General features: G+C 46.9%; 1 protein-coding gene across 1 annotated transcript in view; it reads right to left on the bottom strand.

Moving 5' to 3' along the window:
* IFNGR1 (interferon gamma receptor 1) overlaps positions 1-5142 on the bottom strand; it is a 30034-nt gene extending 24892 nt beyond the window's left edge. Inside the window, exon 1 of the mRNA XM_086631221.1 lies at positions 5052-5142. Coding sequence (XP_086487347.1) covers positions 5052-5142 — 91 coding nt within the window. The remainder of the gene's footprint in view (positions 1-5051) is intronic.
* Between the last annotated feature and the right edge of the window lie 8061 nt (positions 5143-13203).

The raw sequence follows: 13203 nt of genomic DNA, 5'->3' as shown, positions 1-13203 counted from the left end.
GAACCCCACTGGTGACCGGCCTCCAGCCGGATTTAGCCCCATTTACCACCACTCTTTGGGCCCGGCCATCCAGCCAGTTTTTAACCCAAAGGAGGGTGTGCCTATCCAGGCCAGCAGTTACCAGTTTCTCCACCAGAACACTATGAGAAACTGTATCAAAGGCTTTACTGAGGTCCAGGAAAACTACATCCACAGCCCTTCCCTCGTCAACCAGGCGGGTCACCCTGTCATAGAAGGTGATCAGGTTTGATTGGCAAGACCTGCCTTTCATAAACCCATGTTGACTGGGCCTGATCACCCGGTTAACCTGTATGTGCTCATTAATAGCACTCAAGATAACCTGTTCCATGACTTTGCCCGTCACCGAGGTCAGACTGACAGGCCTGTAGTTCCCCGGATCCTCCTTCCGCCCTTTTTTGTAAATGGGGGTAACATCCGCCAGCCTCCAGTCCAGCGGAACTTCCCCAGTGAGCCAAGACTGCCCAAAGATAATGGACAGGGGTTTGGCAATGACATCCGCCAGCTCTCTCAGGACTCTCGGGTGGATACCATCAGGCCCCATAGACTTGTGGGCATCCAGCCGAAGGAGCAGATCCTTGACCCGTTCCTCTTGGATCACAGGAGCTTCGATCTGCTCTCCCTCCCTGCACTCAGACACCGAAGGCCAGTTCACCTGGGAACTGCTGACCTTATTATTAAAGACTGAGGCAAAGAAGGCATTAAGGACCTCAGCCTTGTCCTCATTCCTAGTGACTAACGTACCCCCTGAGTCCAGTAGGGGCTGGACTGTCTTGTTTGCTTGAACAGACTTGTTTGGACAAGTCTGTTCAAATCAAACAAAATCGTCTGTATTAAAGCAGAGTACAGCCACCTGGGAGCTAGAAGAGAGCTAGGAGCACTGCCCAGAATTTCAGCAGGACAGAATTTCAGGAGGAAGAGGTCGGCGCTCCGCACCAAGCATGTGCCATGGGGAGAAATGGGAAACGAGGGCTGGCATGCATCCACCCCTCCTGCACGCTTTGGCAGGCCAGGCACTATGGATAAACATACTCGTTCTGCTCCTGCCAGGCTGCCTGTAGCCTGTCTTTGGTGGGGAGCTCCACAGACTGGCAAACACCAAGCAGCAAGATGCTCAGGAATTTTGTTCCTGCTACCTGCCTGGCCTTCTCCTAAGTGGCAGCAGCCACAAGGCGTATCATGGAGAGGTTTGAACGTGTTTGCCTTCACACGCTTTCATTTATACCTCCAAAAGAAACCCAGCACAGACGCTTCTCTTGTAATGCTGTTCCTGTACCTTGATGGTACTTCCTTAACAACAAGCTTAAATTAGTGCATGTAACAGCAGTTCTATGCAGAAGCTTCTATCAGAAGTTCTCAAGAGACCTACCATACAAAAAGGAAACCACACTCAATTTACAAATGGAGTACAAAGATTAAAGGTTAAATTTAAAGCTGCTATTTTTTTTTTTTAATATATTTGGTGAAATGAACTTAAACGATCTCACAGGAATCAGGAATAAACTTTACACACAATATTTCGTACATTTTTACAGCTTCCATTTACAACAGATTTTGACTTCCTCAGGGCTCAGGGGTTTCACGCTGTTCCACGGAACTTATAAAATCATTGTTTATGATAAAAATCTCTGCAAGGTGTTATGTTGTGCTGAGAGGAGGGACGGACCTAGATCACCATCTGAAACAAACCGCAGTAAGTTGCACAAGACAGACATTTTTTAAACTGCTGTAATAGTAGAAGTTAAATATTGTTTTATCTATTTTATGACTATTCTTCCCTTTTGATATAGCTGAGAAGTCATTGTGATAGATGATATCTAAATATGGCACCTCCTATCATCCAATTTGCAGCTGGACAGAAGAACTGCTACAACTGCCAATAATCTGAACCATGAAAGAACAAATCAAGACACAAAGACCATCACACACAACAGGAAGTCAGCCACAAAAAATGAAGCACACACATCGCCTCGGAAATCTGGCTTTCAACATGTGAGAAGCATCTGAACTGCTATCCCAGTCTCCAAATCTTCTTCTACTACTGTAATCTTGGCCAGGGACCGCCTCTTCCAGGATACCTAAATGCAGACTGAGAGTTCCCACCAACAAGCACCCAGCTCCACTGCTGAGTCACAGGCCTCTCTATGCAGATACACTAAGCACGCAGTTGTAGGAAACATGGGAGTTATTCAGCTATTCAGACAACTGCTGTTAGGTTGTCTGGCTTTTCTAAGGAAAATTGTGTCCTACAACAGGAGATGAAGATGACTGGGCAACTTCTCATTAACACACCCAGCCTTGAGACACATATTACACTAGTAGCACACTGAAAGCCCTACTGAGACTTAAGAAAAAAAAAAAAGATCACTGTATCATTGCAAAGGAAAGCATCATAAATATGCTTTGGAATTCCCCTTCTACTTTCACCCTTCCACTGTAAGCCAGCACATCTTCTTGCACCAATGAAGTAAGGACATGTTATTAGTTTGTCATTACAGATAGAACCAGCATTTTCATTCAGCTAATACACCACAATATCTATTAGAATTCCCTTCATCATGTTTTTGTTCACTGAAAACCTAGAGTTTTTGCTTAAATTATGTGAAGTCTCTGAAGGGAATGGTTACAGAGGCGGTGCCCAACCCGAGTGCTAGTCACCAAGAAAACTCTGCTTGTGTTTTCAAAATCTAACTCAGAAGTATACATTCTGCTCCTTTCATCTGAGGGTTCGCTGTACTTATGTGCAGAAAACCAAGCATTTTGCTTCTAGACAGCTTGCCATACATTATCTACACCGCAGGACAGTTCTGTAGTCTTACACCAAGGTTAACTGTTGTGCTGGACTGGGCTGGATTATGGCAGGCTTGTTTTACAGCAAGTGATTTACCAGCTGTCTACATTCAGCCTGTATCAGCAGCTAAACCATAGCCAGCTGTTCTATTATCTGATGACCCCTCCTCACTCAAGAAGGGGAACCAGGAAAAGCAAGGAAGACCTGTAGGTTAAGAACTATCTAATAATTGAAAGAAAAATAAAATAAAAATGAAAATAATAATGACAACAATAATAATACACACAGACAAGTAATGTACAGTGCAGCTGCCCACCACCCCTTGGCCAAAGTCCAGCCCATTCCTGGCCAGCAATCCCAGAGCAGTAAAGTCCCAAAACTGCAATCCCTGGAGAGCAAGCAGGCCTCAGGAGCAGAATGACGGGTGAGACCCTCCTGGGACAGGGGCCCTTGAGGAAGAGAGAGCAAGGGAGACAAGAGAGGCAGAACCACCTGTCCCCAACAAACTTTTCAATTTATAGTGAGCATGACATTGCATCGTATGGATTAGCCATTTGCCAATTTAGGTGCCAACTTCCCTGGCTACGCTTCCCCCAGGTTCTTGAAGTCTGGGTCATTAGCAAAAAACAAGTTCGAAAGTCCTTGAGCACTAGGGGTCGTGTGCAGTTGCACACCACCGCCAGCTACAAACTAAAACAGTGTCTTATCAGCTCTGTTCCCACCAGATGGGGTGCTACAGTCTTTTTAAAAATGCAGCTTACTTCAGGAACGTAGCTTCTCTGAACAGAAAATTGATTCTTTGATTCTATCCAAGCGAAACCACGACATTGGCATTGTGTTTTTACCTTAAAATTGCTTAATGCGATGCAAAAGTAGCACATTCCATTAGCAATAAAAGCATGCCCTTCAGATCTCGAAGGGCAGCATTTAACGTATCAAGCACCTTACTGCTAAAAATGTGAAAAGAGTTTCCCCGCAAGGCTGACTGGTCAACAATTAGCGACCGAGTCCAACAAACTGGATACTCAACATGTAAACTACCAAGCGACAGGTCAGCAGGCAGATGAACATTTTTACTGCTCCTAGTCCGCATCAGGTAAACCTGAGCAGTCTTCCACAGTCCCACACCGTGTGGCTCATCCCCAGGTGCAACCAAGGTCTGTCCCATCCACCTGGGCATGGATCTAAACCGCACAAAGCCCCAGTGGAATCTGCATTTGCAGAATCCAAGGAGCCTGGGCACACAATCGGCGTTTCTGCAATGAACTGCAAGCAGCATTTCAGGTAAAGGGATCTCGCTTTGTGGGTAAAGCTCATTTATCTAACGTGCAGATATGCTTCCATTTCAAGATCTTTCATGTCAGGCATAACATGCAAGACCCTGGATACAGCTCTCAATATCGTTAAAAATTAAATGCACGTTCTCTTTTGATCTATCAGACAGCAATTTCTGGTTTTAACGAGCTGTTCCAGCCTGAAATGAAACTTGTAAACCAGGCTGAATATTTATTTCACAAATTACTTGCAATAACTGCCCAAACAGAAACAAAACTCTGTTCTTTGCTGGCAGGCCACCCCTCCTCCCCATCAGTGCTTGGCTGAAACGTGCCCCCACACCTGTGTCAAGGCCACAATCCTGATGCCTTGTTTGGGCTCCCTGGTCCTGCCCTTCCCATCTTTCCTGTGAAATTCCCAGTTTCTCCGCTTTTCCGGCCGTAGACATTAGTAAAGCAGAGCGGAGCAGGGTTGTCCCATGCACACTCTACTCGTGTGCCAAAACGCACCAACACCTGAAACAACGGCTGGTATCACCCACCCTGCCGAGACGGACGTAACCATTTATGACGGCTGCGATGAAGTCAGGGGTTACGCCTGTGGATCGGCTGCATGACGCACTGACGGCGCCGCGTTATCAGAACCGACCGGCACGTCACTAGATCGCTCCCACGGCAAAAGCTTCACCCCGCACCCCCGAGCGGGCTCAGCCGGTACCGGGTCGCCTCGACGGGACGCGCGGCACGGCCCCGGGGGGCGCTGGTGGCGAAGCCGAACAAAGCGGGACGCCGCTCCCCCACCGCTGCCCGCTCCCCGGGTGGCAAGGCGGGCCCCGCCGCTTCCCCTCTGGCTCCCCGCTCCCGCCGAGGGCGGCAGCACTGAGGAGGGGACGGGGGCCCCACCGCGGCCCCGGTCGCCCCTGCCCGTTCTGTCCCGGCCCCCGTCCCGGCCTTACCCCGTACGCTACCTGCGGGCGGCTGCTCCCCGCGGGACGCTGCGCTCCGGTGGGGCGCCAGCAGCGCCGCGAGCGCCAGGAGGGCCAGCGGCGACACCCGCATGGCGCCCGGCGGCGGCGGCTGGGGGAGCGCGCCGGGGCCGCCGCGGCTCGTGCTCCCCCGCCGCGTTCCGTTCCGTTCCGCTCGGCTGCGCTCCCCTTCAGCGCCTGCGCGCTGCGCTCCCCGCGGGGAGGGACCGGCGGCCCCGAACGGGGCGGTGCGGGGGCGGCTGGCGGTGCGGAAGGGCACGGCAGGGCAGCGGCGAGCTTCCCGGACGGCTTCCCGCGCCGGGGCGGGGCCCGCCGGACGGGCGCCGCGGGCGCTGGGAGCGGAGACCGGAGCCAGGGAGCGGGGGCGGTCTGCGGCCCGGCGGCCAGTGGTGGCGGCGGTGTTAACCTCCGCCGTGCCCTGGCTTTGTTCATTTTGCGGGTTTTTTTTTTGCGTTTCGGAGTGCCGATATTGCGTCATACCTGTCAGCCCCGGCGGCTGAAAAAGCATCATCGTCCTCCTGCGTGTCACGGTGGGACTGATGCTCGCTCCGTCCCCGTTGCTTAAAAAACACAGCGTTGATCCTGCGGAGTTTTTCAGAAACGGTGCTTTGAACTCATACATGAATCCTAATTTATGCTGAAGGATTTTATGCTTTCTTGGAAATAACCTGTGTTTAGATGCACTTCGAAAAATTAAATTAACGGCTGCCAAAAAAGATGGAGATTGCAGCTTTTTACACCCTCCTGTTTCTGCGTCTCCCACCCAGCGTCCCAATGCCAGATAACTCTGCACCTTAACCATTCAACCTGAAGGCCACCCTGGGCCAGAAGAGAAGAAAGGTGCAGAAGAAACTTCTGCTATGCACCTCTTCAGGTGTAAAGAGGATGCAGCAGCTTTTTAAGCTCCTGTCAGAAATTCTGCAAGTAACTTCTTCCAGACCTAAAATGGAGGCAGCTTGAGGGAGCCTTGGCACACATGCTTCTTCCCAGCCTGTCAATGACGGAAAGGAGGAAACAGGGCTGCTGGCCAGAGTCATTATGGTTCCCCTTTCTCACGCCTCTCAGAAAAAGTTACTTCTGCTGCTTCCTCACCTTTATTTCCTATGCCAAATTTTGTCCCACTTCCTGGCGAAAGGTGTGGACAAATTGCATTTCTTGCCATCCGCCGTCTGCATTTGCGAAACCGAGGAGACAGCACAATTTACTGCACGGGAGGGAACGAGTAGTGAGGAGAGGGGAGATGGCAAGCCAGCAGTGCTGCTCAACAAAAGGCCCCACTGCTGCGGCCTCAGAAACGATGATGTCCCCACAGGTGAGGAGGTGGTGCTGTGGGGTGTAGGGTCAGTGCGGGTTAGAGAGCCAGCATCTCCTCCCGGCTGCACCAGGGCTGATGAAAAGGGGTTGTGAAACTGTGCTCACAGACTGACCTTTGTGCTCAATGCGAGTGCAGCAATGAGCTTCACAACCAACAAGTGCTTAACTGCCTTGATTGAAATATTGGCCACTCATGCAGCTTCCTGAGTGGTGGCATGCTTGGTTATTTTCTAACACATAATGTATTTTCCAACACATAATCGTAGGACAAGAGGAAAAGGCCTGAAGTTGCACCAGAGGAGGTTTAGATTGGATATAAGGAAAAATTTCTTCACCGAAAGGGTTGTCAAGCGTTGGAACACGCTGCCTAGGGAAACGGTTGAGTTGCCATCCCTGGAGTTATTTAAAAGGTGTGCAGGTGTGGCACTTAGGGACATGGTTTAGTTGTGGACTTGGCAGTGTTATGTTAACAGTTGCACTTGATCTTAAGGGTCTTTTCCAACCTAAATGATTCTATGATTCTGTGACTGACATGGTGTTTTACACAAGAGTAAGTGAGAACAAAGAATCACCAGCCCTGGACAGAGGTGAGGTATTCTGACAGTCATGTGAAGGGCTGATAGTGTGCCTAAGGTAGGTGTCACATCAACAGAGCTTAGTAAGGTTGGGGTTTTTAATGACAATACTGCACAGACTTGACGGAACCATATAAGCGGTGAAGAAAATGAGTAAAAATTTCATCAGCTCTTTACAAAGAAATTCAGGAAATAATTCCAGTTATCAGAGCTGTCCCTGGCACACCTTCTGTCTGTGCTACCAGAACCCCTGTACAAGCTTCTGGTAGGGGCTGCTCTCAGTTTGGTGACCACTGTGGAGTTCATTCCCACCCAAACATTGCAAACTTGCTAACATTTTTCGTTGTCTTGAGTTAAGCATTGGATGTAAAGCATCTTGTAATTTCCTCCCTTGCACTCTTTTTCATGCTCAGCCCCAGTGGTTGTCACATGGCTCTCTGCGAGAAAGGTCTTGATGAGACAAAGTACGTCTCACATCGTGGGATGAGGTTCCACAGCCTTTTGCTTGCTTGTTTCTTTCCTTGTTTGTTTTTTAGCTATCACTTAATTGTTTCACAGAGTTTTTGGGCCTTCATGTGCATGTGCAGTAGCACTCCTTGGGGTTTTGTTGTCCTTACAGAAGTAGGTACAGGATCTTCACCTCATTTAGTCTGAAATGCCTACTTCTCTGATTCATCATGTCAGTCATTGCAGTTACCTAAATGATTTCTCATGAAACAGGCTATGTTACGGACCTTCAGGGTTTTGGTTTTGAAATACTGCCAGGGTTCTTTGAAAAACTAAGTTAGATACAGTATCAGTGTGGGAACAAGTTTGGAGCCTATATGAGACTGTATGGGAAAGGCATGTTTCAAAGGTAGCACCACCTTTTCTTTAAATGCTATCACAGACACAAAGAAGTCATCTCTACCCAGAGCTTTTCCTCAGTGATTTAAAGCATTAGCTGTGTTCACCTTCAAAAGACACAAATACTCAGACACACCCCCACCCAAAAAAACAACAACAAAAAATGCTCATTAGTGATCATTTAGCTTCTATACATCCCATGAATCTGTCAGGAAGTTCAGTGATCTCATACAGACTTACAGTAAAAATACACATTTTGTTCTTCCAGGAGCATCATTCCTAACTAGCAGTCATTTCAAATTTCTGCCTGTTTTGATTCTCCTTAGCTACCCATTCTTTCCAAAGTCACAGTTCCAGGAACCAGAAAACTGAAGCAATGAGACCTGAAGCAGTCTAAGCTGTGCTCTTGTCAGAGACTTCTATCACTTGTTCCAGAAGAGAAAAAAAATGTCCCACTACCTGGGAAATTATCTATATCCTATGATTAAAGCTCTTTTCAATGCTCATACTGCATATCCTGTAATTACTCTTGCATTGAATCCTGAAGGAAGTAGATAAATAATGTACCGTGGAAATCATGGTATCACCAAATGCTGTTATTCATCTGGTGGCAGCTGACTGGGGTGGTCACCTCTCCAACAGAGCAGCAGCAATGAGCACTGCTTAGAAGTCAACCACCAAATCAAAGACAACAGGTTTATTTGAGGCTGAGGAAGTGTGCTGGTTTTGACTGGAATAGGGTTAATTTTCTTCGTAGCAGCTGGTATGGGGCTGTGTTTTGGATTTGTGCTGAAAACAGTGTTGATAATGCAGATATTTTCATTATTGCTGAGCAGGGCTTACACACAGTCAAGGCCTTTTCTGCTTCTCACGCCACCCCACCAGCCCGTAGGCTGGGAGTGCACAAGCAGTTGGGAGGGGACACGGCTGGGACAGCTGCCTCCAACTGATATTTCATACCATATGATGTCATGCTCAGCATACAAAGCTGGAGGAAGAAGAAGGAAGGGGGAGACCTTCAGAGGTGTGATGTTTTGTGTCCCCAAGTAACTGTTCCGCGTGATGGAGCCCTGCTGTCCTGGAAATGGCTGAACACCTGCCTGCCCATGGGAAGGATTGAATGAATTCCCTGGTTTGTTTTGGTTGCGCGCACGGCTTTTGCTTTACCTGTTAAACTGTCTTTATCTCAACCCACAAGTTTTCTCACTTGTACTCTTCTGATTCTCTTCACCATCCCACCGGAGGGGAGTGAGCAAGGGGCTGTGTGGGGCTTAGTTGCCAGCTGGGGTTAAACCATGATGGAACGTACCTGCCTGAATTGTAAGGTGAAGGAAAACAAAGGGAGAAAGGTAGCAAGGATAGATTAAGAAGACGGAGCTGAGAGCTGATAAGCAAGTCTCTAAGAGGCTGCAGTGTTTTCAGTGTAACAGCTGCCCTGCTGTAGCTGCTGCGTTGGCAGATGACCTCTCGCACTCTGTTACCTGTGTTTGTCTAACGTATGTGTGATCTGATAGGCACCCTGAAACGGAACTAGCCTGGTGGCCAGTAATGCAAACCAGCTTATGCATGACAGCTGGCCTGCTCTCAGCCTGGGAGAGGTACCCTGATGGTTCGGGATAGGAAGGAGAGTCATTAACCTTCATCAGTAAAAGGAGAGGGCCTAAGTGTAGTTGGAGCTCTGAATGAGGTAAAAGAAAAAAAAACAGGAGCTTCTCACTTTATTAAATGTCTTTGAACATTCTGAGACATTTAAGAAAAGAGAAAGCTAGAGACAGTTACTGCGTTTGGGAAGTGGGTTGTTTTTTTGTTTTTTTTTCTCCTTACACTTCATGCTTTATACATGAAGTTATAGAGCAAGCCTTACTGTGTGTTAGTGTAGTTGCTGATCCCACTTATTTTGTTATAAATGTCTTACATTTGCAACCATCTTAGAATCATAGAATCATATAATGGTTAGGGTTGGAAGGGACCTCAAAGATCATCTAGTTCCAACCACCCTGCCATGGGCAGGGACACGCTCCACCACACCGGGCTGCCCAAAGCCTCATCCAACCCGAACACTTGCCAAATTTGTCAACAATCCTTTGTTACCTTAACCCTTTGTTAGATATAATTTGTTAGTTTTATGCTTCTACTGTTTATAAAGAACCACAGCACATTTGATAAATTAATGGTGGGTCAGGAAACCGGCACGTGAGCTGAAGCCAGAACAAACACTTGGTCTTTGTTTCATACAATAATTTACTGTGTTGGGAAACTTGCTGTTACTGAACCGTGTGCTAATCAACAAGACTGTCGACAATGGTATCAGATTTTTTCTTTTTACTAGTTATCAGACTGATCAATTGGAAGGGTGTTGAATCCAGCAAAGAGAGGGAAATATCAGTTCCATCATTTGAGGAAGCTGCGTTCTGCAGCGCTGCGCTGGACTGCTCACCTCTGTCCCAGGAGAACAAACGGAGCCAGGAACAGGTGGCGAAAGGACCCATTCCAATCAACAGTTGAAAGTGGGTATCCTCTCTTCTGAAAGGAGGCTAAAAATCCTTGTCTTGACTAGTCTGGTAAAAAAAAGGCTGAAAGGGGGACTTCTTCTCTCTGTAAATATGTTCATGATTTAAGCAGTCTCAGCTTTTTAAACCAAAAGATAAAATTTACAAGAAATCACAAAGTAGAAAATGTTCCTGCCTGAATTAAGGCTGAAACTTAAAAGACATTTTCTGATTTTCACAAAGTTAGATCTTGGAACCGTTTCCTGGTAAGATTAATGGGAATAAAAATGTGGTTAGTTTTAATAAAGTATGTGATCATTTAAGAAAGAAATTATTTAACAAGACTACCTGCTGTAGCAGTGAAACTACTCTGGTAATCTATCGGGATTACTAGTAAACTAAAGAACGTATAAAAATATTAGCTGCTGACAATATTTTATTTTAAAGTGTATTTTTCTTGTAAAGCATATTATTGATATCCTCTCAACCTTTCTGTTAAGGTTTTGTAGGACAAAAATCAAACCGTACCCCCATAGGAGAAAAAAATCTTCTGACAATACTTTGTAATAGTACTGCCAAAAGGGGAACAAAACTTGGTGAATGGAGAAAAAAAAAAGCACTTGATTTCATAAAGAATCTTTCTGATTTCTACTGGCCATGGGTTTCATTTGTGACCATATCTAAACAAAATGCTCAGCAGAGCTACACACAGACTAGGCAGTTCAAAGATCTGGCACAATACGTAGTAAGATTAATAAATGAATGCATACATCCGCTGTGTCAACTTCAGTCTAAGAAATTAGTTGTTAAAAACAAAAATGTCAAGAATCTTTCAGGTTTTTTAAGACAAAATTAATTCACTTTCAGGGCACATGAGACCAATTCGTAATAAATTTACACACCATGCCATAGAACATAAGTGAAACATAATGATGTGCAACAAACAGGCAGCTCACCAACCAATTAGTAGTTTGTGTGATTCTGTTTTCCTGAATTTTTGTGAAAAATAGACTTTTCTACAGTTCTTCATGCCGTCCCTGAAAAACAGTGTGAAACTTGGAGTGGTTTTCTGTTACTGGAAGGAGGGCCGTGTACACCAAGGAGTTCAAAATCACCCATATGCCAGGAAACTGGGAGGATCTCTGAAGTGATGTGTAAAGATAAAATCAGATAAAATCACTCCATTCAAACATGTAAAGCTATCAGAAACATACAAGTACGGTTTGTTCAGAATATACAGGTACAGTTTTTTAGTGCTTTTTCTCTGAACTACTGATGTTCAGTTGCAGAGCTAATAATCATTTTTCCGGAAAGGACAGTAGGAGACAGAGATCACAGAGGGCTGTTCTGTGTACTGCAGATTTAACAAGACCAGGGTGTGATGGGCGAAACTGCGATGTTTGCATTCCAGTGCATTTTATTTGGTAGAACAAACTTCTATAGATAGAGCAATGGACTTGAAAACCATGTTGGAGAGCAGCTGACCACACACAGGGACTGTTTCACAATTTCGTTCCCTAACCATCCTGTTCTCAAAGGAAAATAGAATGCTATCGTTCGGGCAAGTCTTTGAACCTACACTGTGAATGCATTGGACACAAAACTACCCACAATCACATCAGAAAATCAGGTACTGCTCTTTGTTCTCATCCAAGGCATTTATTTTTATGGAAGTCAACCAGGAAGAAAAACAATCCTTTGAATATCTTGGATAAGAAATGCACATTCGAGCTGCTTTGTTTCAGTACAAGTATTCAACACATGGGTACGTGCATCTGTAAAAACATGTACAGGTCCACAAGCATACAGAGCAGGTTGTACAAAAAAAAATGGTTCTTGGCCTGATGATCCTAATCAGGGTAGTTATTTTCTACTCCCTTTATATCCACCCACTGAATTAAAAGAGAAGATAAACATGGGAAATTGCAAGTCAGATCCACAAATCACTAATTCCTCCTGCTGTCTGGAAGGGAAGCAAGGCATTAAGGAATGTTAAGAGGATGGGCACCTCCTCCAGATAATGCACTGCCTTCAAAAGCACCCACGTGTATGGCTCACATAAAATACAGACAGCCAAGTGCCCCCTTCTTGGGCTGGCAGAGACAGAAGATCACTGGTGCAGGCACACGTCACACTCTCTGGGTTCATAAGCACACATGCATTCGCAGATTCCCTGAACAGCAGCACAACCCCTCTGCCCACCGAGCACCCCTGCCTGCATCCCTGCCTCCCTTACCCACCCCACGGGTCTCCCACTCGCCGGTTGGTCCAGCTTGAGGCTCTCTGCAAACACCCACTCACACTCATCCCACAGACACCCCATGTTCACAAGGCACCCCAGGCGTAGCAGCACTGACCCCCTGCCCACCTCATACCCCAGACCTGAGGCCCCCGTACTCACCAGCTGGTCCAGCTTGAAGTTTGCTGGTGAGCACGCATGCACACCCCACGCACACCCGATTTAGGGGAGATAACAGACCCTCTCCCCCAGCAGCCAGCACCGGGCATCTGGGCTGTGACCCACACCCCTGCTCCAGCCATGGGCACAGAGCCTCTCACCTCCCTCACCCCTGTGAAGGACAGACTGTGGTGATCATGCATAGGGCTCAGCCAGACAAATGCACTGACTGGGCCCGTTTTACATCCAACTAGCCCCCTTTATACCCTTTTTTGGCTATCTCCCTCTTTGTTCCTCCCTGTACCCCTTCACCTCTGCATCCCCTGGGGACTGGTACAGCTCTTCCCATTCCTGCACCCCTCCCAGTTCCGGTCTGCCCTGGCTTACAGTTCCAGCTCTTTCAAAGTCCAGGCTGATCTTCCTGGAAGTGGTGCCACTAGTTTCTTGATAGCCCAGCAATTAGTGTGGTTGGCTTTTGTAATTGTTTTGCCAGATCTGTATCTCTGTATATC

Source organism: Tauraco erythrolophus, chromosome 2 (assembly GCF_009769465.1).
Source record: "Tauraco erythrolophus isolate bTauEry1 chromosome 2, bTauEry1.pri, whole genome shotgun sequence".
Lineage (NCBI taxonomy): Eukaryota > Metazoa > Chordata > Aves > Musophagiformes > Musophagidae > Tauraco > Tauraco erythrolophus.
Note: the sequence above shows the minus strand (reverse complement) of the source record. Positions and strands in the feature narration are given on the sequence as shown.